The sequence below is a fragment of the Dromiciops gliroides genome, chromosome 4 (assembly GCF_019393635.1).
Source record: "Dromiciops gliroides isolate mDroGli1 chromosome 4, mDroGli1.pri, whole genome shotgun sequence".
Lineage (NCBI taxonomy): Eukaryota > Metazoa > Chordata > Mammalia > Microbiotheria > Microbiotheriidae > Dromiciops > Dromiciops gliroides.
In genome coordinates, this window is record NC_057864.1 from 185354017 (window position 1) to 185381689 (window position 27673).

Here is a 27673-nt window from a genome sequence, read left to right on the forward strand (position 1 = left end):
CCCCCTTCCCTCTCCTCCCTCCAAGTCACTTTCCCCCAATGTAGCTCAGTTTCCTCTTCTGTTAAATGAGGGGCTAGGATTCGACCGACAAGACCCCATTTAGTTCTGACGTTAGATACCCTACATTTCTCCCCACCTCCCGTGGGAATAATACACAGCTTCCTCCCCCTTCACAACCTTGGGACCCTTCGGAGGGAAGTGCGATTGGAATGGGAGGGTGGCCTCTCACTCCATCCCCTTCCTGTCTGTCAGAGACTCTAGAGAAGGAAAAGCAGCCAGCTAGCAGGCCTCCCCAGATCCATGGGGAGAGAGGTCAATTTGGGGGAATTTCCCACCCCCAGAAAAGAAGTAGCTAGCTTGAAAGCAATCCGCCTCCGTGACTAAGGGGCAGCAGGCAGCAGGACTGATCTAACGGTCCTATTGCCCGGGTCTCCTTTCTATCCTATTGCTGCTTCTCCATCTGTGGACTCATCCGCACCCCAACCTTTCCACTACCAGCCCCAGGCTCTACCACATGGTTTCCATCTGTCACCCACAGCAACGGCTACATTCCTCCTGACCCACGTGGCCCCCTCCTTTCTCCTCCCCTGTCCCTCGGAGGGAAACACTCAAAGCTTGCAGACTCGAGGGCTCCGAGAATGTCCCTGTTTGCCTCCGTCTCTTCTCCCAAGACTGTCTCTCTCCCCCCATGTCTCTGGCTTGGCCCCCATAGAGGTTATGTCAGAGGGGACCCATCGGCAAATTCTGACAGCCCAGCATCCCGGGCAAGGGGGGAGGGGGCCACAGATCTTTTGGCTCTGCAGCCAAATTCCCGACCCTGGCCTGAGACAATGGCCCCACTGTTCCCCCACCCCCTGGGCACCCCTAAATGCACTGGATACAAGGAGCCTTTCTTCCCCCAGTTCCGATCTCAGCCCTGGGCTCTTTGCCACCACCAGAGGCTTCCCCCATACCCCTCCCCCTGAGACACCCCTGGCAAAGAGCTGCCATCTCTCCTCCTTCAACCTCAGGGCGGAGCAGTGGTCCCCGTGCCTGTTTCACTAAGGCTTGGCTGCAGCAGGAAGGATCCAAGTCGGACGGGACACCACTGCCTGATGTCCTCCTGGGTGCTTTGTGCTCAGGCCTCCATCTATTGTTGCTCATCTCTTTCCTGCCTCCTCAAACGCCACCCATCCTTCAGTCCCAGGTGAAGTCCCCTGAGCTTTCCCTGATTGCTGCAGGGCCACCCTGAGCTCCCTCACACATGAATTCCTAAAGCACTTAGATTTTGTGCCACCACTTTGTGCATCTGATTCTGCACTTATTGTCTTTCTATGAATACATCTTCATGCATTGAGCCTCCCAGGCTGAACTGTAAGCCCCATCAGGGCAGGGACTGGAACGGTGCCTGGAACATTACTGAGCACCAAAAAAAGGCACTCAGCTCGCTATCCGAATGATGGAATTAAGTGTATTCATTTATTTGTAATAATTTGTTATAATAATGAATAAACTCATCATTTATTTATTTATGATTTGGATAGAGAAGACAAGAGTGACCCTTGTTTCTCCTCTGCCCGAGATAAAGAAGAATGTAGGCAGAGGCTCAGAAACAGAAAAAATGACCTTGGGCAATAGAGAGCTGGGCTAAGGGATCGAAAGAAGCAGGGTAGCCCCTCCTCCCGGGGCTTTCCCCTCCCTTTCCAGAGAGGGTGCCCTGGGAGCCCCAGACAGGCAGCCTCCCCTCCCTCCCAGGAAGCAGGCAGGATCTCCCAGCACAGCCCTTGCTTAGCCCTCTACATAAAAGGCTCAAGATTCTGAACTTTTGAGTGCCACGAGACTAGAAATGAGATTTTTCCTTTAAGGCTTCATACAGGCATCTTCCTATTGCGAAAAAACCGGAATTATCTCAAGCTTATTAGAGTAAGGGAAATTCCAGCACTGATAATGAAAGGAGTAGATAATGCAAAAGCAATTCTTTTTTTTCTTTTTTTGTGGGGCAATGAGGGTTCAGTGACTTGCCCAGGGTCACACAGCTAGTATTAAGTGTCTGAGGTCGGATTTGAATTCAGGTCCTCCTGAATCCAGGGCCTGTGCTTTATCCACTGTGCCCCCTAGCTTCCCCCCAAATTTAACATTTTTGAAAATTTTAGTTTTAAATTCTCTCCCTTCCTCCTGCTCCTCCCCCACCCATTGAGAAGATAAGCTATATGATATCAATTATATATGTGAAGTCATGCAAACATAATTCTATATTAACCATGTTGCAAAAAAAAAAACCCAAACCCAAATGTGCACATGTTATCTACCCCCACAGGCATCAATTTCATTTTTGCCTTTGTGTCCCCTGTGTCTAATTGGCACTTAACAGATGCTTGTTGAATGAATGAATGAATGAATGAATGAATGAATGTTTTTCAGAGTCAAATAAGAAATGCATCTAGGTGGTGCAGTGGATAAAGCACCAGCCCTGGATTCAGGAGGACCTGAGTCCAAATCGGGCCTCAGACACTTGACACTTACTAGCTGTGTGACCCTGGGCAAGTCACTTAACCCTCATTGCCCTGCCCCCCCCAAAAAAAAGAACGAAAGAAAGAAATTACAGAAGATGGAAGCAAGGTCATATAAGGGAAGATGAGTATAAGAGCAAAACATGATCCTCTCAAAATAGTGTTGGCAATGCTAAAGCTCAGAATGAGCTGAGCTGTCAAGAGAAGCTAAGAACAACCAAGAGGGATTTCTTAGTTCTTACCAGGAGACAAGGGAGGATCAAAGAAGCAGCAGGGCCATTGCTTGGGGTGGGTGGTGATGGCTAAAAGAAGGCAGAGTCACTCAATTTTTATTTTCTTGTTTATTTCTCTGCAAAGGAGAATGATTTTTATACTTAATATTAATATACTAAATTAATGAATTTTATAAATGACAGAATAAAAATGGCTAAGACTTGATAGTCCAGCTAAGTCAGGAGGTAGTAAGAGAATAGCTAGTTGCCCTTGATGAATTCAAGTCTCTTGACCCATGTGAGTGACCTCGTGTCCTGAAAGAACTGGCAGATGTGATGACAGAGCCAGTCAGTGATAGTTGAAAGATAGGAATGGCACCACAAGGTTGGGGAAGGGCAAACGGCACAATTAAAAAAAAAAGTCTCTAAACTGTAGACCAATGAGCTTGACTTTGTCCCAGGAGAATTTCTAGAAAGGGTCATGAAAGCTATGGTCTGTGAACAGATCTAGAAAGGGAAATAGTGATTACGATGAGCCTCCCTGGCATCCATAAGGATGGGTCAGGCTAGACTAATCTTGTTTCCTTTTTGGGCAGGATTTCTAAATTAGCAGATGAGGGGGATGCTGTGGCTATCGATTACCTAGATTTTAGCAAAGCTTTGGGTAAATTATCTCCCACAATGCTTGTGGAGAAGATGGGGAGGTAATAGAGAGAGATTCCGGAATTGGTTGGATTCATACTCAAAGAGTAAATGGTTCAACATCAAAGGCAGGAGGTCTCCAGAGGAGTACTCCAAGGATCAGTGCTTGGCCCTATGATGTTTAACATTTTTATCAATGACTTGAATAAAAGCATAGATAGCATGCTTATCAAATTTGTAGATAACATGACTCTTGGAGGAATTGCTCATTCAATGGGTCATGATCAAGATACTACTGGATCGACAGGCTAGAGACCCTGGCTAAATGGATAAAATTCAATTGGGATAAATGTAAAATTGGATACAAAAGAATTAACTTCACATGTCTTGGGGGGGGGGAAGCATTATTAGACAACCTTTGTTCTAAAAACGATCTGAGGTTTTCAGTGGACTACAAGCTCCATGAGTCAGCAGCATGATGTGGCAGACAAAAAGGTTTGAAGGGGCCTAGTTTTGAGGAATAGAGGGATAATAGTCCCATTGTTCTCTGCCCTTGTCAGACCTTATCTGGAGTACTGTATTTAGTTCTGGGCATTGCAGTTCAGAATGATGCTGATAATGTAGAGAGTGCCCAGAGAAAGGCAACCAAGATGATGAAGGCCCTCGAGTTTGTGACCTGAAGATTGGTTGGTCATGTTCCACCTGGAGAAAAAAGAAGACTTTAGGGGACATGACAGCCATCTTCAAGTATCTGAAAGGACATCGGGTGGAAGAGTGAGTCAACCTGTATTGTTCAGTGCAGAGGGCACACAACCAAGAGCCACGGGTAGAAATTGCAATGAAGCAAATTTAGACTTGTCCAGGGGAAAAAAAATAGTCCTAGCAATCTGAGCTATCCAAAAGTGGAACGGGCTGCCTCAAGAGGTGGTAGGGATCCCCCTCCCCGTCTTGAAGGTCTTCAGACGCAGACCGGACAATCATTTCACAGGTAAGGTTATAGTAAGGATGCCTTTGGTGTATGAATTGGACTAAATGGCCACTCAAGTCCTTTCCAGCTCTCAAATTCTGTGATTCTATAAATGACTTGACCAAGGTCCCACAGGCAGTTAGCATCAGAAATCAAATTTTTGACCCAGATCCTCTTACTCTAGAGCCAGTGATCTTTCCAAAAGCGAGCAGCCAGCCGAGTTTGCCTGAAATGTAAAGTACACGAAAGAATTTGCTCTAAGTCTGGAAAGGTAGGCAGGAGCCAGATTGCAAAGGGCTTTAAAAGTCAAACAGAAGACTTTGTACTTTATCCCAGAGGCATTTTACCATTTGGAGTGGGGGCAGGGAGAGGACGGAAGGAGGTGGTCAGAGATGAGATTTCCCTTCTCTTTATGGTACTGATGTTGAAATGAATTTGTATTTCTCAAGCAGGCACAAGTAAATTCCACAAAGGTGGATCCCCAAGCACCTAAGATTGGATGACTCTTTGACTGCTAGATGTCCCTAAGTCCCAAAGAGAATAAATACATCATCTTCTCCCTATATCCATCCCTCCTCCACACATTCTCTATCTATGTTAAGGACACTGCCATTCTTCCAGTGATCCAGATTCACAACCTCAATCTTCCTCAATTCCTCTCCTCTTGAGCCCCAGATGCAATGTTTCCAAATCTTGTCAATTCTATCTCCACTGAAAGTCTCCTATCTGAGCCTTCTCTCTTCTCTCTCAGGGGCACCACCCTAATTCAGGCACTCATCATCACCTCTAGACTAGACTATTGCAACAGCCTTTTAGTTAAACTCCCAAATTCCATTCTCTCTGCTCTTCATTCCATCCTCCACACAACTGCCAAAATGATCTTCTTAGAGCATCAGTGTTACCTTGTCATCACCGCCCCACCCCTCCGCATAAGCTTCAGTAGCTTCCTATAGCCTCTAGGACAGAGAACAAACTCTTCAACTCAGCCATTTAAAGCCCTTCCACATCTGGAACCAACCTTTCCAGGCTTATTGCACGACTTTCCTTTACAGACACTAAATTCCAGCCCAAGTTGCCTACTCACTTAAGGGCAGGAACTGCTTATTATTTTCTCTGTATTTCCCGCCCCACCCCCCACCCCGGGCTTAGCACAGTACCTTACACATAGCAGACACTTAATATATGCTTCCTAAATTTGATTGGATTGGATGAATGATCCACAAAGCAGATAACTGAAAGTGAGTTGGCATTTCCTTTGATCTTTCTTCCCAAGATTAATGCCAGCCGTTTTCTAAGGATGACGCTACAGAAAGTTCTGATAGGCTGTGAATGACTCCCACCAGTCCATCTTTTTTTCTCTCTGATTACCCAAACCTCCTCTTCCCTCTACTCTGAGGATTTTTCAACTTTTTTGTGTATATCATAGACTCCTTTTCAGAATGTTTTAAATGCATAAAAGAAAATATATCATATTACAAAAGAAGTTAATTATATCAAATTGCAGTTCTCTCTCTCTCTCTCTCTCTCTCTCTCTCTCTCTCCACACACACACACACACACACACACACACACACACACACACACACACACACACACACACACACACACACACACATTTTTTTTAAGTTCACAGACTCTAGGTTAAGAACACCTGCTGTCGGGGCAGCTAGATGGTGCAGTGGATGGAGCACCGGCCCTGGAGTCAGGAGTACCTGAGTTCAAATCCGACCTCAGACACTTAACACTTACTAGCTGTGTGACCCTGGGCAAGTCACTTAACCCCAACTGCCTCACTAATAAAAAAAAAAAGAACACCTGCTGTGCTTCCTTCCTGAGTCTTGGGCCTCAGGGATGCTTGAGTGCTCTGGCAGAGAACACAGAGGGTTAATCATGCCCACATTTCATCCCACTGTTCCTGATCAGGACCTGTCCTAAAATCCAGTTCTAAGGCTGGCTGGGCCCTGGATCCCTGCAAGCAGAGGGGGGGTGCCTACTGGGTACTGGCTGGCACGGCCATGCTGACAAGCTGGCACCATCTCACACAATGTAAAGGGGCTCTTGATCTAAAGGCCGGTTGTGTGCCTCGGGAGGAGGGGAGCAAGTGGGTAAGGGGGAAGGCAGAGCCAGCTCTCTCAGTCCCTATTCATATGTTTCTTTCGGTGGAGAGAGTCGGTTTGCCAGATAATTCAAAATCACGAGTAATCCAAAATCCTTTCAGTCAATGGTTTCACCTCCTCTTCCCACCTTCTGCACCTCTGCAGGTTTATTGAACCCTTCTCTTCTTTCCTTCTCTCTCTGTCTCTCTCTCTCTCTCTCTGTGTGTGTTTTGTTTTGGTGAGGCAATTGGGGTTAAGTGACTTGCCTAGGGTCACACAGCTAGTAAGTGTTAAGTGTCTGAGGCCAGATTTGAACTCAGGTCCTCCTGACTCCAGGGCCAGTGATCTATCCACTGCGCCGCCTAGCTGCCCCTCTTCCCTTCTCTTCTTGCCCCAGCTCCCACTCACAACCAAAAAAACGACCCCAATGTAGATAGGGCCTGTGGAGTAAGAGCCATAAATGAACCGTGCCCACAATCTCCTGGAATACTGAACACTGTTCTCTCTGCCCAAACCGAAAGGTGAAAGACCTAATTTAGTCATCCTTGACCCGAGTGGAAAGAATACTGGACATTATTAGGTCAAAGAGACCTGCATTCAAATTCTACTTGTGTGACCCTGGGCAAGTGGCTTTCTCTCTCTGGGCCCCGGCCTTCTCATGTGTCAAATGATAACCTCTAGGGTTCCTCCCAGCACTCAATTCTGCCACCCTGTGATTTCTTGACAAAATCATGGAAATGACGTCGGTCATTAGATGTGCAGAAGATGTACCTTAGACAAAGGACTAACAGCACGTGGAAGTGCTAGTCTAACACTCCCTGGTGGAACATAGATTCCTTAAGAGCAAAGACTTTATAATTTTTCTCTTTATAGCCCCAAGCACCTAACATAGTAGCTGTCACATAGTAGGTCCTTAACAAATGCTTTTTGACCGAGTCTTAAAAATAAACCATCTTTTAAAAAAGGGGTGGAGCAGCTAGATGGTGCAGTGGATAGAGCACTGGCCCTGGATTCAGGAGGACCTGAGTTCAAATCCAACCTCAGATATTTGACACTTACTAGCTGTGTGACCCTGGGCAAGTCACTTAACCCCAATTGCCTCACCCCAAAATAAATAAATAAATAAACCATCTTCATTAAAATTACTTTTGTGCTAAATCACACGGATTCTAGTGTGCAATCAAAGTCTAGACTTGGGAGTTCAGGCTAGTTGCATCACCTCTGTGGGATTCAGTTTTCTCATTTGTAAAATGTGTAGGTTGAACTAGACATTCAAGCCGGGGTGTGCTGGTAAATGTTTAACAACCTGCTCTCCGGGGAAATTTATGCACTACACAGTTTTCAGTTTATTCTGCATTAATAATATTTTCTCCATTACTTTCTTAGGTCTGAAAAAATCAACAAAACAATAAATAAAGCCCTGATTTGTAGTTTGCTGACTTCTGAGGCATAAATGAACACAATGAAAATTTAACAATCGGCTTGTATCCCATTCAAGCTGGCTGGCTCCAGGACCACCCCTACTAGTCCCTTCCAGCTCTAAATGTATGTATGATCCTATCATTCAAAGACTAAGAGAATTTAGACCTAGAAGGGGCTTTAGACATCATCTTGTTGTTCAAACTCTTCATTTTACAGATGAGAAAATTTAGGCCCAATGATGTGTAGCGACCATTTCTTCATATTGGTTTTCTTTTTTTCCTCTTTCTTTCTTCCTTTCTTCTGAGAGGTCATCTTAACAGTCACTCTGCCTTCGGGCAGGGCTCCCTCTAACCCGCAGTAGTCATAGAAAACACTTAGAGACTCTATAATGAGAAATTCTGATGTCTCTTGTTCCACCACCTCACAATCCTCTATATCAACCAATCAACAATCAATTAAGTGCCTATCATTGGCCAGGCATTGTTCAAGGCACTGGGGATACATAGGTTTCTTGATAATAACAATAGCTCATGCCTTTTAGTTTTACAGTTTACAAAGCAGAAGAAGCAGACAGGGAAAATATTGCCATTCCCTTATTTACAAATAAGAAAACTTTAAGCTCAGAAAAGTTTAATGATTTACCCAGAGTCACACAAGGTTAGTAATTGTCAGGGCTAGGATTTGAACTCAGGTCTCTGGACTAAAGGTCCCCGGCTTTTTCTATTATATCAGTTCACATTATCCCTTCCAGATATCTAACTTTAATCTTTCCTGCTAAAAACGGAATTTTCTTTCTGTCATGTCATGTATGACAAGAAACATTCCAAAGTATTCCTCCACTGGAAGATGAAACCATCCATCCCCATGCTCTGTACCTAGAACTAGATCTCTGTCTCTGTTTCTATGTCTCCTCTCTCCTCTTCTTTGTTTCTATGTCTCTGCATTTCTTTTTCTCTCTCTCTGACTATTTCTTGCTGTATCTGTCTCTTTCTGTATGTGACTCTCACACACAACACATATACAATACACAACACACACACACACACACACATCGCTAAGAGGGCCCAAGCAGCAAAGGTTTACTTCCAGTAAACTGAGAAGATCCACTAGCTCCTTGAGGGCATAGAGGGAATAGAAAGGCAGAATTCTCATCCAGAAGCACAAATCTCCCTCCCCAGACTAAAGCACTCTCTCCCAGGATGCTGGGAAGAGACCTAGATCTGGGGCTAAGGTTGCCAGTGGGGTAGGGAGATAGAGAACAAAAGCCTCAAAGAAGAATGGAGTGAAGATCAGGAACTCGTCTCCTCACCATCCATCCCAACCCCCACTCCAATTCCATGCCCAGTTGAGCCTGGTATTGCTGCCAATTTCCCAACACTACTCCCCTATCCCCCCTGCCTCGTTCCTGACCAAGAAGGTACCAGAGTGAACCAGCAACTCTGCCAAAATGTTTCTAAGGTCAGGGAAGAGGAGGTGCCTAGCAAATAGGGGAAAGAGGGTTGATTCCACTTTTACCCCTGCCTAGACTGGAGGTACTGGGAAGCTTGGGGGTTGAGAGCCTTTACACTAGATGTGGGGTGAAAGGGATTGTCCTATGAAAGTGAAACAAATCACATGCAAAAACACACATCAAATCAACAGCCCCAGCACTTTTGATAATGGGGTGCTAGCTTTGCCCGAGGGAGACAATCACACGGGCTCCCGCCCCAACCACCCCCCAATTTTGAATATGTAGGAAGGGGGTATATCCAAAGGAGGACTCATGGTTAATGACCCACCCCACCCCCCAGTTCATCCTGAATTTCAAGTTCGTAATTAGGAAACACACTTGGGCTTGGAGGTGAGGGGAGAGTAAAGAGAGGGGGCAGGCCAGCATAGTCATGGAGAGGTGAGAATCTCATCGACAGGTCCACAGGCACAGAATTCTCAAAGCGCCAGATCTCAACCATGAAATAAAAAGGTTAGGGTGGGGGAGGAGGATGTCCCTAAGAATTTAACCCTAAAGATAGAAGAAGAGGATCCATCATAATAATAATACCTCTAATATTTATATAGCACTTTGAGATTTGCAAAAACACTTTCCTCACAACAATCCTGGGAGGTGGGTGCTATTTTTATCCCCATTTTACAGATGGGGAAACTGAGGCTAAGAGCAGTTCTTTGGTCTGTTTGGGGCTACAAAGATAGTACAGTGGAATATAGCAATTCCCCATCAATAAATGCCCCCCAGAGTTTCCAGTCAGTAAAACAACAACAAAACTCTCTCAGGAAGAGAAGTAGAGAAGTGAGGGTTTTTTGTTTTTTTCTTTATCACAGGGGTAACTAGCTGGAGATGGGGAGGGTTTCTTTATGGGCAGATCAGCCCTCAGCATGGTGCCTTTGGGTCATGGGCTTCTGGGTGCATGGCCCCTCCCCATGCTCAGCAGCTGGGTGGATGAAAGAACCCAAACAAGGGAGGGAGAGCAGCACAACTCTGACTAATCCCCCTGGCACCTCCAGGCCAGACCCACCCACCCAGACAAGCAACCCCAGAGCAAAGGGTGGGGGCAGGGGACTCCCCCAGAGAGCCAGGAGCCGTGTGTCCTGAGGCTGTACCTTATGGGGAGGGGAGGGAAGCTGACCAGTCTGCCCTTGGCCCTGGGGAGGAAGTAGCCTCAACTCTTAAGCACCAAAGCTTGGCATCCTAAAGCCTGCCCTGCCTGCCCCAGAGAGGACATCCAGCTCTGAAAGGAGCCCCCTCCCCCACGCTCTCCCTCTCCAGCTGTGTCTGGGCCTCACCAACGGAAAAAGAAAACTCGGGCAGAGGAAACGGGAGTGAGAGTCGCCCTGCCTGGCTGGCAGGCAAACGGAGGGACAAAGGGATCGGGCCTCCCCCTTCCACTCCTGCTGCCTGCTCACCATTTACCTGGGCGAGTATTTCTACTGTCCACTCTCTGCCATCCCTCGGTGCCCACTCCTGTTCTGGCACTATACCCATTCTTGAGCAGACCTAGTAGCTTCAAGATTTGTTTTCACCCACATCCTGACCAAGGATCCAGAGCCCCTAGTTGCCATCTCAGGAAGGTTGCCCCCCCCACCCCCCCATGCCCAACTCTCACTTGGGTGAACTCTCTGTGTGAGACGGCAGGATCACTCCTGGGTAGCATCACTCGCCTTGCCCATGCCCTGTATCCCTTAGTGCCAGGCTTCCCCTCCGAATTCCCTGCCACTTCCTCTCACCTGGGGGTGCCGGGGCTCCGGACGGGGAGGAATCCCGACCAGGCAGAAGGTGACTCCATTCATCGGGCAGCAGAGGCGACTCTGGGGCCCGATCAGGGCTGGGGAGGGACAGGGAGAGGGAAGGGGGAGGGGAGAGGCGGAGCCTGGAGAGGAATGGGAGGAGCTTGGGCGGGGAGTGGGAGGAACCTGAGCGGGATAGGAAGGGGCCCCAGGAGGAGGAGGTGGAAACCTTGCTAGGGACGGGGGCAAGCCCCCGCCCCCACCCCGAGCAAAGTGAAGAACCGACCGAGATCCCGGTGAGAAGAGACTGATAGAGGAGCTAGAAATTAGAGGAGAGAAAGAAGAAGAGAACTCACCGTACTTTCCTACCCCGATAGAAATACAGCTCAGAACCCGCACTCCTCAGAACGCGCAGGATGATAGAACAGAGAGAACCCTGGGGCTAAGACAACAGCAAAGGGATGGGTAGGATAGAGACCAGGGAATGGAGTTTAGAGAGCTATAGAGAGAGGGAGAGAGGGTAAAGGGGTCAGAGAAGGAGGAATAGAGACTGAGAGGGAAAGACGGATAGGGTGGGGCAGCTAGGTGGCGCAGTGGATAAAGCACCGGCCCTGGAGTCAGGAGTACCTGAGTTCAAATCCGGCCTCAGACACTTAACACTTACTAGCTGTGTGACCCTGGGCAAGTCACTTAACCCCAATTGCCTCAATAATAATTAAAAAAAAAAAGACGGATAGGGAAGGAGGGGGGAGAGAGAGGGAAAGAAGGGAGGGGGAGACAGGGAGAGAAGAGTGGGAAGGGAGGGAGGAAGAGACAGAAGTTGAGAAAGAAGGGGGAAAGAAGAGGAGAGAGGGGGGAGGGATGGACAGAGCGAACAGAGAAAGAGAGGGAAGGAGGAAGAGAGGGAGAGAGAGAGAGAGAAACAAAACTTGCCTCCCCCAGAATAGCTCAGATAGAGAGGAGCTTGGTGAGGTATGGGAAAGAGGTCAAGGGCACCTTAGGCAGAACTGGAATTGAGAGACAAAGAAAAATACAGAGAAACAGAGTCAGACACAGAGATTGAGGTATGAAAAACAGCAAAAGAGAAAGATATAAACAGATATATAAGACAAGAGAGGGAGAGAGAGAAATAGCGAGATAGAGTGGGGGAGGGAGCATCTCTAAAATACTAGATGCATGGAAATGAACAGAGACATGAGAACATAGAGAAAACCAAGACACAAAGGCACACTCATGTATAAGAGACAGAGAGAGGTAGCTGACCTACTAACTAGAGTACTATTATCTTTTGGTGCTGACACACTATGAGCAAGAATGCTATATAGATCAGTTCCCCAGGAGTGTCTTCCAGACGCAGCTTCCTGATTCCACTCCCTGTGGGATATGTGTATTTGGGAGTCAGGGTAATGTAATTAAATAGGAGAAATGAGGTAACAGAGAGAAGGAAATAAAGCTGCTATTTTAATTCCTTCCTACCCCCATAATTCCTTTATCTCCTACTATTCCCCACTGGTTGTGGTCTCCAGAGAAAAAGACCTTAGTCTAGGAGTGCAGGATGAGAGATGAAATACTGGAGAGACACATACAGACACATACCTGTGAGTCACTGGACTCCTACATCTGGCCCCCAGAGTGTTTTCCGGTCTAACAGTGAGCCAGTCACAAAGATTTGCCTGGAGTGGCATCTAAAGGGTGTGTGGGAAATCCACTTCCCTCCAGCCACCACCTAGAAATCTCCCGTCCCCCTACCCTCAGTCCAGCCTAGCAATGCTCTTACCCTTGGGGGAGGGGGGAGGAAGGAAGAAGCCCCAGATTTTTTGGGTTATACCTGATCCTTCAGTTTGGTAAGTCCTTCCTGTAATCTAACCTCTATCTTTTCTGCTACATGAAACTCAGTGTTCCTTTCATTTCCCTACACCCCTTTGCAGATTTAATAACCTTTCTGTGATTCCAGATGATTAAAGGAAAGGATTTGGGACCCACACATAGGAATATGGCCTCGAGGTGCGGAGGAAAGTTAAAAACTGTCCTCCTTCCTACCCCCCCATCCCATACATACAATCAAAACCTCAGGAATCAGAGAAACTTCATTAGTCTCCTATTTATTTTACCCTTTCCTAGCAAGGCAGGGAAGAACAGACCCTTTTTCTATGACTTGGTTGTATTCAGTGTCTTCCAACCCTCCATTCCTTGGGCCAAAGCAGGATATGGGTCCCCAAAGCTGGAAGAAAGATGGGGGCAAGGGTAGTGCTAACACTAAGGAGTCTAGGGAGAGATTCCATTCTTATCTAGGGTTCCTTAGTCTGATGGGAGAATGCCTTTTTATTCTAATTTCTGCCCTATTCCTGGTCTCCCCTCCTTGCCCCCAATACACTCCTTAACCTCATCTCAAAGCACCTGGGTGCTGAATGGGAGGTTATCTCTTCTCCCATATGCCTAGATGGAAATGACTCCATCTCGTATAGGGAAAATGCCTTCCTGAACCCTGAAACAACGCCCACCCCCACACCAAGCTTGCAGCCTCAAGAACATAGAGGGGTGACTCAGAGCATCTTCGCCCATGAATTTCCCTAACACAGGAAATCATTCTTGCTGTCTAACTTCAATCCTTCATGCTGTGGTGGTAGTCCATTTTTTCTTTATACTCTCCTGTCACTTCCTCAGACCATGGCCTCCCACTTCTTTCCTCCTTGCTGCTGAATGGGTCCCGAGTGTTCTGTCTCTCCAGTGTATCCTCCCCTTCCTGGACAAACAAGCTGCTTTGGGGGGGGGGGGGAGGGACAGTGAAATTCACTAGTCTGAGACTGATTAAAAATCTGGGTACTGGCATTAGGCATCATGACCTGAGTCAAAGGGAGGGAAGGAGGGTGGTGACTGCTAGGGTGCCCCCTGTTCACTTTTTCCAGCCTGTGGTGCCCTCAGTTCCTGAAAGAGGCAAGAGGAAATGAGCTCACACTCCCATCCGGTCAAATTCCTTAGTCCACAATACACTAGTACACACATACACATACACATACACACACACACACACACACACACACACACTCACACCCAACCCCTGACTACTACCCCCAATCCTGCTCCCACCCACTTCCCAGAAAGTTCCCCCACCTCATTGCTCTTCCACACCTCTTCCTGCACTCTTGATCCACCTCCTCTGGCCCAGACACCCATCCTGTCCCTTCACACCCCTCCACCTCTCTCTTCCATCTCATGTCCCTCATCCCTTCCTTCTCTGTTGCCCCCAGAGCTCCAGTCCCTTCACCTCCCTCCAAACTTCTCCTACCTGATTATTTTCCTTCCCCACATCTCATTATATCCTCAGTATCTCTCTGTGTGTGTCTCTGTTTCTCTCTCTGCAATGCCTAGATAGTGGTGACTGAAGATGAGGGAGGTGGCTGCGGCTAATAGGGTCTTCCTTTCCCTCCCCCAAACATGCCAGGGGAACTCCAATTCTAGATGGAGATTGAGCTGACATCAACTGCTGGTTTTCCATCTAGGATCATAGGATTTAGCACTGAATGAATAGAACATTTAGTCTAACTCCATTTTTTTTTAAATACAGGAAGACGCTGAGGCTGATAGGATAAGACACCTACCCAAGGTCATACAGATATAAATAGTAGATCCAGGATGTGAAACCTCTATGGTGTCTTCAGGTCCAAATGTTTTGATAAAGAGTATAATGAACCCAAATTTTCTAATTCCTTCTAAAAGAGGGTGTGTGGGAGAGCAGGGAGGAGAGTTGGGAATGAAGAGAACAATTTATCATACTAGCTTCTCAGAACCAAAAACTGAGCCTGAACTACACTCCTTCCCAACCATCTTCCCCCAGGATATGAAACAGGAATCTTAGTCCTGAAAATGCGGGGGAGGGGTCTCATCCTGGGAAGGAGTTGTGGGGCACCAGTAGAAAAGGTTTCAGCCTCAAGGCTCTAAAACCAAAGGAGAAACAGCACCCTCTTGTGGACAGATGTAAGCAGGCTGGAGGAACCTAAAGTGTGGACTGTTAAACCAATTTATTTCCTGCTCCCACCTTTAGTCACCCTAGCCTGGCTGCCCCCCCACACACACACACACCTACCTCTCATCTACCTTCTCCAGAACCAATGGGTGGCTCCTAGTGGAACAAGGAGGTGGCCACAGATCCAGGGGGAGATTGCACCAAGCACTGTATCTCTACATCTCAGGAGAGATGCTAACATTTGTTTTGAAAGCTATCTACCATACCCTCAACTGTATCTTGCCAGCCAAGCAATGGAAGGGAAGCATCCACTCATCATTACCTCACTGATGCCACCAATCTGCAACTTGATACCACACACTTGAGAAATACTTCCATCCCCAACCTCCCTAGGGAAGGGAGCAATGAAAATTGTTTCGGAATTTCACAGATCTGGAGCTCCAAGGTCTCCAGAGATCTTTTAGTCCGATAATCCCCAAGGTGATGTGTACATACCCTAAGGGGTGCACAAAATGATGCAATGGAGGAATAAAATATTATGCCATGTTTATATGTATTATTAAATATAAGACATTAAGCTTTGGCCATATCTAATCTACAGATCAGCCCTGGTGGCCTCACTCCATCCATACATCCATGGTCATGCACTGTAAGGCATCCTGAGGGGAGAGCTTTAGAGTTCTACAATGGGATGGGTTCAAATGTGATATCAACCCCAATGGTTCATCTTAAACATCACAGCCTGTTGTAATGTATTGCACCTAATGAAGTAGATCTATGGATTATGTTATCTAGTTTTAACTAAACTACCCCTCACCAAATTGACAAGTGCCTTAAAAGAGTTCTGGCAAAGAAATCAAGTAACACGAATTATTTGAGCAGCAAAAAGCAGAGCCCAAACTCCACTTGGGCTTAGTTCCAAGGTCATCAGTCAGCCACATAAGGCAAAAACAGTGACCTGACAAGGTGACCTAAACAATTCCACATTATCAAGAATATTAAGGGGCAGCTAGGTGGCACAGTGGATAGAGAACTGGCCCTGGATTCAGGAGGACCTGAGTTCAAATTCGGTCTCAGACACTTGACACTTACTAGCTGTGTGACCCTGGGCGAGTCATTTAACCCCAATTGCCTAACCCCCCCCAAAAAAAAATATTATTTAAAGTATAGATTTAGAGGCAGCTAGGTGGCGCAGTGGATAAAGCACCAGCCCTGGATTCAGGAGGACCTGAGTTCAAATCTGACCTCAGACACGTGACACTCACTAGCTGTGTGACTCTGGGGCAAGTCACTTAACCCTCATTGTCCTGCAAAAAAAGAAAAAAGAAAAAAATATATAGATTTATAGCCACCATTACTAATGATGAACCTTTCCCTAAGGGCATATTGTGTCTAGAGATGTTACTCAATTGTGGTATCGAGTAATCATGCTTAGTAAGACATTTAAAAACAAAGCTTTGGTTGACAAAATGATGCGTCACCTATAAAAACTCTCATATCAAAGCACTTTCAAGAACATGGAAACAGAATTTTCTATTCTATTCAAAAATCTTCCAAATGATGCGTTGTAGTGAATTGTGAACCTATTTGTTAAAAAGGTAGAACTGCAATACTTTCTGATTAATTTGCAAGAATTACTGACATTAGGGAAAATGGAATTTAACTAGCAGAATTTTTTTTTTTAGAAAACCAACTATTTTTGCATAATTGGTAGATGGGATTTTTTAAAAAGAGTGATTATGAATTAGTAAGGGTAGTTAATGATGTGCTTCTCGAATTTGGCTCTCTGTGTCTTTAGGAAGTATCAATTTCAACATTGATAGCCAATAAAACCAAGAATCATAATACGCTGAACTTAGAGTCAGACTTTTGAATCACTGGGTCACAAAATGTTTTACCTAAAATTTAAACAAATAAGTAGATGCAATAACATTGTTTTCATTAAAATATTATAATTGCTCTAGTGGGGGGAAAAGCTTTTGTACATTTAGTAAACTAAAATTATTTTTTATTTTTATTTTATTTTATCTTATTTTTGCAGGGCAGTGAGGGTTAAGTGACTTGCCCAGGGTCACACAGCTAGTAAGTGTCAAGTGTCTGAGGCTGGATTTGAACTCATGTTCTCCTGAATCCAAGGCCAGTGCTTTATCCACTGCGCCACCTAGCTGCCCCTGACTAAAATTATTTTTTAAATATTCATTTCATCTTTGTCTCATCCTTTTAAAATTTGTTTATATATATTATTTTGTTGGGGTTTTTTGTGGGGCAATGGGGGTTAAATGACTTGCCCAAGGTCACACAGCTAGTGAGTGTCAAGTGTCTGAAGCCAGATTTGAACTCAGATCCTCCTGAATCCAGGGCCAGTGCTTTATCCACTGTGCCACCTAGCTGCATTATGATATATAAGTATGTATATATTAGTATAGCTATTTTTAAAATAGTCATATTGGGGGCAGGGAATGCTCAAACATTTTTTGTTCATAGGGATAAGCTTTCAAAAAAGTTTGGAGACTTGCTTTAGTTCAACCCCTGCTTTTTACAGAGGAGGGAACTGAGAAGATCAAGGTTAAGTGATTTGCCTAAGGGCACAAAGAATGAAAACATCAGGGCTAGGAGGTATGTCAAGGGAACTTTATTTCCACTCTGCCCAACACTGGCTGTTCTCTCTGACTGTCTAGACCTCATGTTGGTCTGACATGGGTAGCAGGAGTGTGGACGTCTCTCCTTTCTATATTGGAATCCATCCCCGGTGTCTTGGAAGAAAAAGGAGCAATTACTTCCTTGCCGGAAGGATCTCCCAAAGCAAGCAATCTCTTCAGTGCTGGATTTTGGAGCCAGAAGAGACCTGTATTTGATACTTGCTGATTGTCAAGGATATCAACCTCCCTTAACCTCTGTTTCCTCATCTGCAAAATGGGGATAGTTGCCATCCCTACCTCACAAGGTCATTTTAAGGAAAATTATTTGTAAATCCTAAAGCATCACAGCAACATTAACTTAATATTATTTGAGGTTAGAATCCCAGTGTTGCCACTCCCCTCCCTAGTTCTGTGAGGGGCCTAAGAAACTCTTTTTTCTTTTCTTTTCTTTCTTTCTTTCTTTCTTTTTTTTTTTTGCGGGGCATTAAGGCTAAGTGACTTGCCCAGAGTCACACAGCTAGTAAGCTTCAAGTGTCTCAGGACGCATTTGAACTCAGGTCCTCCTGAATCCAGGGCTGGTGCTTTATCTACTGTACCACCTAGCTGCCTCCTCCTTTTTTCTTTCTTTCTTTCCTTCCTTCCTTCCTTCCTCCCTCCCTCCCTCCCTTCCTTCCTTCCTCTCTCCCTCCCTCCCTCCCTGCCTTCCTGCCTTCCTTTCTTTCTCTAAATTTCAGTTTTGTTGTGGTGGTTGTTGTTTACTCATTTTTTCAGTCATGTCCAACTCTTTGTGACTCCGTTTGGAGTTTTCTTTGGCAAAAATACCGCAATGGTTTGCCATTTCCTTCTCCAGCTCATTTTACAGATGAAAAAATGGAAGCAAACAGGATAAAGTGACTTGCCCAGACTCACACAGCTAATAAGTCTCAGGCTGGATTTGAACTCAGGAAGGACTCCAGGCCCCCGAACTCTATCCACTGGGCCACCTACCTGCCTTAAGCTTCAGTTTCCTCATCTATAAAATTAGAGGCTTAGACTAGATTGAAGGTTCCTTTCAATTCTACATCCATGATCATAACTTTCCCCTTTCCTTTACCACAGGCAATGAGTGTAAGATAGAAGAGGGAGCCCCAGACGACCCCCCCCCTGCGCCCCATCCAGAGGAAGCATGAAACAGTGAAAAGACAGTTGAATGTGGAGTCCAGAGACCAAGATTCAAGCCCTACCTCCATTGTCTTTCGGGAATGTGAAGTTTGCTCACCTTTCTGAGACTTGGTTTCTTCATCTGTAAATTGGAGTTAACCCCACCTCATAGAGTTGTCCTGAGGAAAATGCTGTGTATTCTTGTTTTGTTTTGTTTTGTTTTTTGGTGAGGCAATTGGGGTTAAGTGACTTGCCCAGGGTCACACAGCTAGTAAGTGTTAAGTGTCTGAGGCCGGATTTGAACTCAGGTACTCCTGACTCCAGGGCCGGTGCTTATCCACTGCGCCACCTAGCTGCCCCCGATGGTGTGTATTCTTAATGCCAAGGAGTGGAATAGTAGGGGGAAAGTGCCAGATTCATAATTAGGAGAGAGACCTGGGCGTAAATCCTACCTCTGACACTTCACCAGCTTTGTCATTTCCTATCCTCAGTTTCCTTCTCTCTAAAATAGGCGTAAATAATACCTGTAGCTCCCTATCCCACAGGGTTGTGGCACATATCAAATAAGACAGCAAGTGTAAACCACTTCATAAACATCAGAGTCTTATCTAGACATTATTATTGTGGATATATAAGCTATTACTTTGTGTGTGTGTGTGTGTGTGTGTGTGTGTGTGTGTGTGAGGCAATTGGAGTTAAGTGACTTGCCAAGGGTCACATAGCTAGTAAGTGTTAAGTGTCTGAGGCCGAATTTGAACTCAGGTCCTCCTGAATACAGGGCTAGTGCTCTATCCATTGTGCCACCTAGCTGCCCCTAAGCTATTACTTTTTAAAACAATAGAGATGGAGGTAGCTTTAAATCTAGGCTAGTAGTTTTAGCTGCCTAGAGGGGGGAGGGGGAGGGGAAGGAGAGAGAATTACCAGAGGAGGGAGAAAGGATAAGAGTTTACCCAAAACTTGGGGTTGCTTTGGAAGTCATCACCTTTGTCATATCCGGAGGTTCCTGGCTCAACAATCGATTTTAAATGTGTTCCATTTTTTTATTTAAAAAAAATTTTTAAACATCTGGCTTTGTTTTCTTTTGTTTTGTTTGCAGGAAAGCCCATAGCCAAGCATACCATGAATCAGGGGATAATTCTTTGCATTTTAAAAGGATTTTTCACTTTCAGTGCAGAAGTCCTTAAAATAGGTACTCCTCCTTGTCCTTTTAAAACAGGAGTCAGTTGATGAAAATTCTACATATGTGCAATTTTCCAGAGAAACTCTAAAGTGCGATGCACATGTATGACTACTGGGTCCCACTCTGGTATCTACAAGAAGTCAAGACTAGCTACAGTCAATCATGAAAAGTAATAACTTACTGAATGTACTTAACAATACAATGGAGAGAGGTCGATCTACTTATTGCTCTCAGCAGATCTATCCCATGAGTCTGAATGACATGAGAAGAAGATTAGGAAAGAAGTAGAATCACGGAATCAGGTTGCAAAGGACCTTAGAAGCCATTTCGTCCAAGGGGAGCCTGGGCTCAGCTGAGCCTGTCTGAGAGTGACCGCCATTCCCCACCCACCCACCCAGCACTATGTACCAGAGCACATGAGGATATGGTGCCACAAAAGAAATAGCTATGGGTGGCAGAGATTGTAATTTCATGGCATTGACTGTAGGTCGTTATTAAAAATAAGATGATACAGGGGCAGCTATGTGGCCCTGAGTTCAGGAGGACTTGAGTTCAAATTTGGCCTCAGACACTTGACATTTACTAGCTATGTGACCCTGGGCAAGTCACTTAACCCCCATTGCCCCACCAAAAAAAAATACTAATAAGATGATACATCCAACGTATAATACTGAAGAGAGAGGTGGCTTTGGAGTCAAGAAGACCTGGGTTAATTTCCTGCCTCCTGAGCATTACTGACTATGAGACCTTGGTCAAGTCACTAACAGAAGGTTGGCAACTGAGTAAGTTAATAACTGAGCCTCAGTTGCCTCATATGAAAAATGATGAGGTTGAACTAAATGGCTTCAATGTTCGATTCCAGCTTTGGAGCCATGAGGCTATAACTCTAAATCAGGAAGGAGGAAAGAACTGCATTAATGGAGGGCCAGTCTAAATGTATAGTTAGAGATAGGAACATACCTAGGTGTATACCCAGACATGTACATACACAGTGTCCCCAAAGTCCTAGTGCAATGTAAGGACTTGGGAGATACTCTATATGGGGTGGGCGCGGGGGGGAGTGTGCGCACATGCATGTAAAAGTGCTCCCTACAGCACCCTACACAGAGGGGAAGTGAATTTCTCAGGTCACACAGGTCAGGTGAGAGTCCCTACATCTTCTGGGTGGTGTAGGCAGTGGGCCACATTGTCATATTTTGCTAGGCAGCTAGGTAGTATAAGTGGTTAGAGCCCAGGAATTGGAATCAGGAAAACATGAGTTAAAATCCTACGTCAGACAATTTACTAGATGTAGGACCCTACGAAAATCTCTTAACCTCTCTCAGTCTCAGTTTCCTCTTCTGTAGAGATATGACCCCCCCAAAAGGAGGAGCACCTCCCCTCACTCGGTTGTTGTAAAAGTCAATTGAGATATAGCATATGTTCAGCACTTTTCAAACATCAAAGGGCTCTATAAATGCCAGCTCTTATTATTTTTATTATGTTGTTAGGTGGGCTTGGTGCTAACCTGTGGTTTAATGAAGAGGATTCAGAGCAAGTCATGTGTCTTAAAGAATTAGAGAGGTCCTATCAAGTCACCCTGAAATTTCTATCCTAAGAAGAAAGGATGTGATTAGATGCTTGAAAGGGTGAGGGGGGGGGCAGCTAGGTGGCACAGTGGATAAAGAACTGGTACTGGATTCAGGAGGACCTGAGTTCAAATCTGATCTCAGACACTTGACACTTACTAGCTGTGTAACCCTGGGCAAGTCACTTAATCCTCATTGCCCCACCCCCCAAAAAACAAACAAACAAACAAAAAAACTGCAAGGGTGAGAGAGGACAGTTTGTATCTTGGTGTTTCAACAGATAAAATCAGGCAGTGGGATAGTTTGTTTCCAGGCCCAATCCATTAGTGAATCAGTAGGATATTTTCCAGGTCCTCTGGGAGGGACAGCGCCTCCTTATCTCATAGTGCCTGTGCCCCAACTGGGGATGCTGGCAGAAACCCAATTAATCTGCACTAAACCATCACAGATCTCAGCCCACGGCCCTCCATCCTCCTGTCTTCTTGTTCCAAGGCCCAGAATTTCATGAAGCTGCCAGGGACTATTTGAATTAAAAGCCCAGATACCAAACAGGCCTGGAGATCAGTTGAGCATCATCTCCTAGCGGAACATACTGGTCTCCCAGACTTCACAACAACCATGATACCAGATCTCAAACTCCTGACACCCTCGCTTCTCATCCCTATCCCCACTCCCCTCCCCCACAACTCTTGACCCGTTTTCCTAGCAGAGTTTGTCTGTCTGACTTTTGGTGACCCCGTTTGGGGTTTTCTTGGCAGAGATACAGGAGTGGTTTGCCATCTTCTTTTCGGGGGGGGGGGGGCAAGGCAATGGCTGCCCCCTGTTTGCCATCTTCTTCTCCAGCTCATTTGACAGATGAAGAAACTGAGGCAAACAGGGTCAAGTGACTTGCCCAGGGTCACATGGTCAATAAGTATATGAGGCCAGATTTGAACTCAGGAAGATGAGTTCTCCTGATTCCAAGCCCAGCACTCTATGCACTGTGCTACTCTCCTCACTTCTGTCTCTTGGAATCCGTAGCTCCCTTCAAGGTTCAGGGGATACCTCCTCCTCCAGGAAGTCTTCCCTAATAGCCCCAAGCAATTATGGCTTTCTTCCCACCCTTCCCATATGACCTTGCATATAGTTTATATTTACTAATCTGTGGGCACTAGCCCCATGCTCACCCCTAGTAAAATGTTATATTATAGGGGCAGCTAGGTGGCTCAGTGGATAAAGCACTGGCCCTAGATTCAGGAGGACCTGAGTTGAAATCCAGCCTCAGACACTTGACACTTACTAGCTGTGTGACCCTGGGCATGTCACTTAACCCTCATTGCCCCACAAAACAAAAATTAGTCAGTCAAGATGTAATATAATGATGAAAATAGCTAGCATTTATATGATTTAAGATTTGCAAAGCACTTTACATATGCTCTCTCATTTGAGACTCACAACAGCCCTGGGAGGAAGGTGATTTTATTATCCCCATTTTGCAGATGAAGAAATTGAGGTTAAGAGGTTAAGTGACTTGGGGGCAGCTAGGTGGCACAGTGGATAAAGCACTGGCCCTGGATTCAGGAGGACCTGAGTTGAAATCCAGCCTCAGGCACTTGACACTTACTAGCTATGTGACCTTGGGCAAGTCACTTAACCCTCATTGCCCCCCCCCATGCATACACAAAGAGGTTGTGACTTGCCTAGGGTCACAAGGCTTCTAAATACCTAAGTGCTTAGCCCAAAGCCTGGCACACAGGAGACACTTAATAAACTAAGGTAGGATTTGAACTTGAGCTCTCCTGACTCTGTATCTAATACTCTATTGACTATGCCCCCTCGCTGCCAATGTCAGATCCTTGAGGGTAGCAAGCATCATTTTTGTCTTTGTATCCCCGGTGCCTTGGACATAGCAGGATTTTGGGGGGAGTGGCGGGGAGTGGAGAGGCGATTGGGGTTAAATGACTTGCCTAGGGTTATACAGCTAGTAAGTTTCTGAGGCTGGATTTGAACTCATGTCCTCCTCACTATTCACTGCTCTACATAGCAGGAATTTATTACTGATTGAATTGAGTGCCTTGAGTCCTGAAGAGGGTGGGGATACCATCTTCCTGAGGGACCCAGGATCTAGACCACACCCCTCAGGGTGTTCCTTGACAAAGAAGTAGCAAAGAAGGGAAAGGAAACAAATATGGGCATATTCGTCCATATACATGGACAGGCTAGAACATGTGGACACACTTGTCATGGGAAACTTCTCTGTACTCCATCTCCTAGAGGTCTTGGATCATCAATCTATTTCTAAGTCAACTACTTCTCATGCCTTGTGTTTCCTGCTACTTGGGACTTGGGACAATGTGGGATAACTTGGGATCCTGAGACCAGGAGATTCCCCAATTGGTCACCACCAGGCTAGGTAAGTAAACCCAGTGTTCACCTTTCCTTGTTGCCTCAATGCCCTCCCTTCATCAGGGACCTTCCCTACTAGAACTCTCTGTTCAGTGACACCTGGAAGAACAGGGAAAGCCTGAATACAGAGCATGGATTGGGAGAGAAAATCAGAACAACAAATCACCCCCACCTTATCTGATCCTACAAATATGCCCACATCTGGCAGCTGACAGCTGTTGGCTGTACTCTAGGGATAATCCTTCATTAGTATAGAAAGAATCATGATGTGCGGATTGGGACCTAGGCCTTTTCCCAATTCACTCAGATGCCCAAGTGGGTGGGTAAAGCCCTTGGTCTGATAGCTACCCTTCTCATATATACAAAAAAAGTTCTTAAAATCGGTGTGCTTCAGGAGAGCTAGGTGAACATGAGTACTGTGAGCATGGGGAAAGAGCTTCTCCCTAAAAAAAGTTGCCTCTGAGATTGAGTAAACAAAACTACTGGTTTTGTACTTCATTTCTCTCCTTATTGGCAACAACAGGATGAATAAGAGTGATTCTATTTTAAAAGGGGCCTCTTGGGGGCAGCTAGGTGGTGCAGTGGATAAAGCCCTGGATTCAGAAGGACCTGAGTTCAAATCCGATCTCAGACACTTGACACTTCCTAGCTGTGTGACCCTGGGCAAGTCACTTAACCTCCTTGCCCCGCTCAAAACAAACAAAAAACAAAAAGATAAAATAAAAGGGACCTCTCAGCCTCAGACCCTTGACACTTACTAGCTGCATGACCCTGGGCAAGTCACTTAACCCTCATTGCCCCTCAAAAAAAGGGGGGCCCTCCAATATACATATATACATATATGTACATATTCAAGTTATATATTTAAGCTTAAAAATACACTAAGATTTTTGGGCATAAAACTTCACCAAGACTTTTGGGATACCAACTATCTATTTATCCATCCATCAGTCTATGTGAGTATGGATGTGAATTTAGACTTTATTAGCTTAAGATTTCATTAAGACTTTTGGGGTACCTTGTGTATATGTATGTATCTATCATCATCATCATCTATATGGGTATGGGTATGGATGTGAATTTAGACTTCATTAGCTTAAAATTTCACTAAGATTTTTTGGGATAGCATATAAAAATATATACATGAATATATATTATAAATATACACACACACATATATATACATACACACACAGAGCCCACAATGACACATACGTGTGTCTATAAAAGTCTCCCTTGTTGCTCAGATGAGAAATTACTTCCCCAGGTCACACAGATAAGTTTATCCGAAGAATCCATGCCCCCTTATAATCTCCTTATGATTGGTCATTTCTCATGGTGCATACATGTGGGCAGGCATTTCCAAAGCCAATGCAGAGTTTTCTGTGGGTCTGTATGTCTGTATATTTGAAGGGTACAGCCTGAGTCCTCCTACCTCAGCCTACCCCATATTCCCCTGTCATGAAATGTCAACAGCTCCTGTTGCTGTTGTAATGGGGTAAAAGGGAAGAAGAAAGGGGGAAGCCAGGTTCAGAGGAGCTCCTTACTGTTCTTAAGGAAAGGCTGAGGGGAGGGAGTAACCTCACTGTGGAGTACTGAGCCAGAAGTAGGGCCAAGTCAGCAGACATCCTTACCTCTGCTCAGCCCCCTAAAGCTCCCATAGCTATAATCTGAAGTTCCCTTCCTCCCAAAACCCCAAAATGGGATTCAATCCCAAGGGGGCCACACCTCATACAGAAAAACTCTGTGTGTAGACTTATTGTTGACATTTAGTAAATGCAGGATACTCTTTCATTAGATGTCATCGCAGTGAGCGGTCTACTGTGTTGCGGGAAGGCAGTGTGTGTGTGCGCGCACGCACACGCGAGTGAGCGTGTGTGTGCCCCATGTACACTCCCAGGGTGTATGCTTTAATTCAATTCTCCTTGTGTCTCCCTGGATGTTGACTGAAGTGGGGGCGGGGGCATAGTGTGAGCTTACCCTGAAGCACCCGTGTGTGTGTGTGTGTGTGTGTGTGTGTGTGTGAGAGAGAGAGAGAGAGAGAGAGAGAGAGAGAGATGCCACTCTGTCACATCAGCCCCTTCCTCACAGCCCAGCATCCTTCCCGCCCATGCCCAGGGATAGCCTCCCGGCCCCGCCCCCATCAGCTTAAGCAGGGAGCGGCCATGCCTCCGCCCCCAAGGACTCTCCCCTCTGGACATCCCCAGACTCTAGCATCTTTTCCAGATATGAAAGTCTCCCTCTCTCCCACCCTCCCTCCCAACTCGCCAGCGTTCCTACCTGCTCCATGTTGCACCCTCTCTATGCCACCCTCGCCCAGCCAGCTGGAGAGGGCTCCGAAGGCAGCGAGCCCTCCATGCAGCCGTGCCCACCTAGGTCCTGGCCCCAGCCTAGGGTCGGGCAGTGCCAGCACCAGCACCAGCACCAGGCGGCAGCGGAACCACAGAAGAGCAGAGAAGCAGCTGCTGATGTCTGGCACACCAACCGCCCCTTCCCCTCCCCTTTCCTCCCTTCCCTTCAGGCCCCGCCCCTCTGCCCGCCCCCTCCCCGCCCCTCTTTGATGAAGGCATCACACATACACTCACACCCGTTAACACGGACCCCACCCAGTCAACACCGCCCACCCCTCTTTGCACCTTGCCTTCTGTCTACGCTGGAGGAAGGGGGGGGGAGGCGGGAGAAGTGGGGTTGCAGACATGTTATGCGGGTGCCAGGCTCGGCATTGCAAGGAGAGGGACTCTCAACGGGAGAGGTCCGTCATCACCTTCTCAGGGGTCAGGGAACCCAATCCCCACTGACAAATAAGCCTGCAAAATCTTCTAGTGCGGAGGAAAAAAAGTGGGGAGAGATCATTTCTCAGAGTGAGACCCGCGACCATTTATTCCCATAAAGATTTAACCTTCATTTTCCAGACTGAGGCAGGGAAGGCCCAGGGGCTCATAGACCACCCCCACCACCCATCCCCTCCAGTCAGCAAATCCTGTCTTTTGTGGAAGACATGCAGGTTCTGAAAACAAAACTGGTTTGGGAGGTCCCGCCAAAGGGTCTTACCTAATGACTTTTCCCCTTGATAATGAGTAGTGGACAAATTCTAGAGGAGAAGGGGACCCTGGTTCAGTTTGGTACCAGAGTCTTCAATATACTCATCTACCAAAATTTGTCTCTAGGGTTTTTTATTGAGTTAGGGGCATAAATAATCCCCTCCCCCCAATTCCCTGTGTTTCTATTGTGGTCAGGGGTGGGGGTGGGGGCACAGACAAAGGACAAGAGGGCATGTGTCTGGATGCTTAGGATAGTAGGGAAAGGGGCTAGACCTTGGACCCATGCAGGTTAGCACCTTCTTCTGCAATTTATAGTCCTGTAGAGCTGTGGAGAGCATAGGGAGGTCAAGCCACTTGCTAGAGTCACAGGGTCAGCATGTCAGAGGCCAAAGCTGAACCCAAATCTTCAAGGCTCTGAGGCTAACTCTATCCACTACAGCACGCTGCCTCTCTTCCCAGAGCAATCCACATTATTTATCCAGTTCCAGAGAAGGAACAGCAGTGGCCAGAGTCCCTGGCCGGCATCCCCAAAACCTAGCCCTTTGGGAGCATGGCCAGTCCGCCCGGAGGATGCTGTGCCACCACAGCCAGGGGACACCCACTCTGACTCCTGTTGAGACACTAAAGGGTTAGGAAAATGGGCTTTTCTCCCATCCTCGACTGCCAGGAAAGAGGTTGTTGGGTGGTGTCCCTCATGCCGACCATTCTG

At 46.2% G+C, this 27673-nt stretch overlaps 1 protein-coding gene across 3 annotated transcripts in view; it reads right to left on the bottom strand.

Annotated features, from left to right (window-relative positions):
* The window catches only part of ARHGAP23 (Rho GTPase activating protein 23), a 138644-nt gene extending 112254 nt beyond the window's left edge, over window positions 1-26390 (bottom strand). For 2 of the 3 annotated variants that reach the window (XM_044002238.1, XM_044002235.1), the window contains exon 1: window positions 11048-11164. In XM_044002238.1, coding sequence (XP_043858173.1) covers window positions 11048-11110 — 63 coding nt within the window. In that variant the 5' untranslated portion in view covers window positions 11111-11164. Of the gene's footprint in view, window positions 1-11047; window positions 11165-26203 lie in introns of those variants that run through there. The other variant, XM_044002236.1, reaches the window with a different exon arrangement.
* Window positions 26391-27673: the final 1283 nt, after the last annotated feature.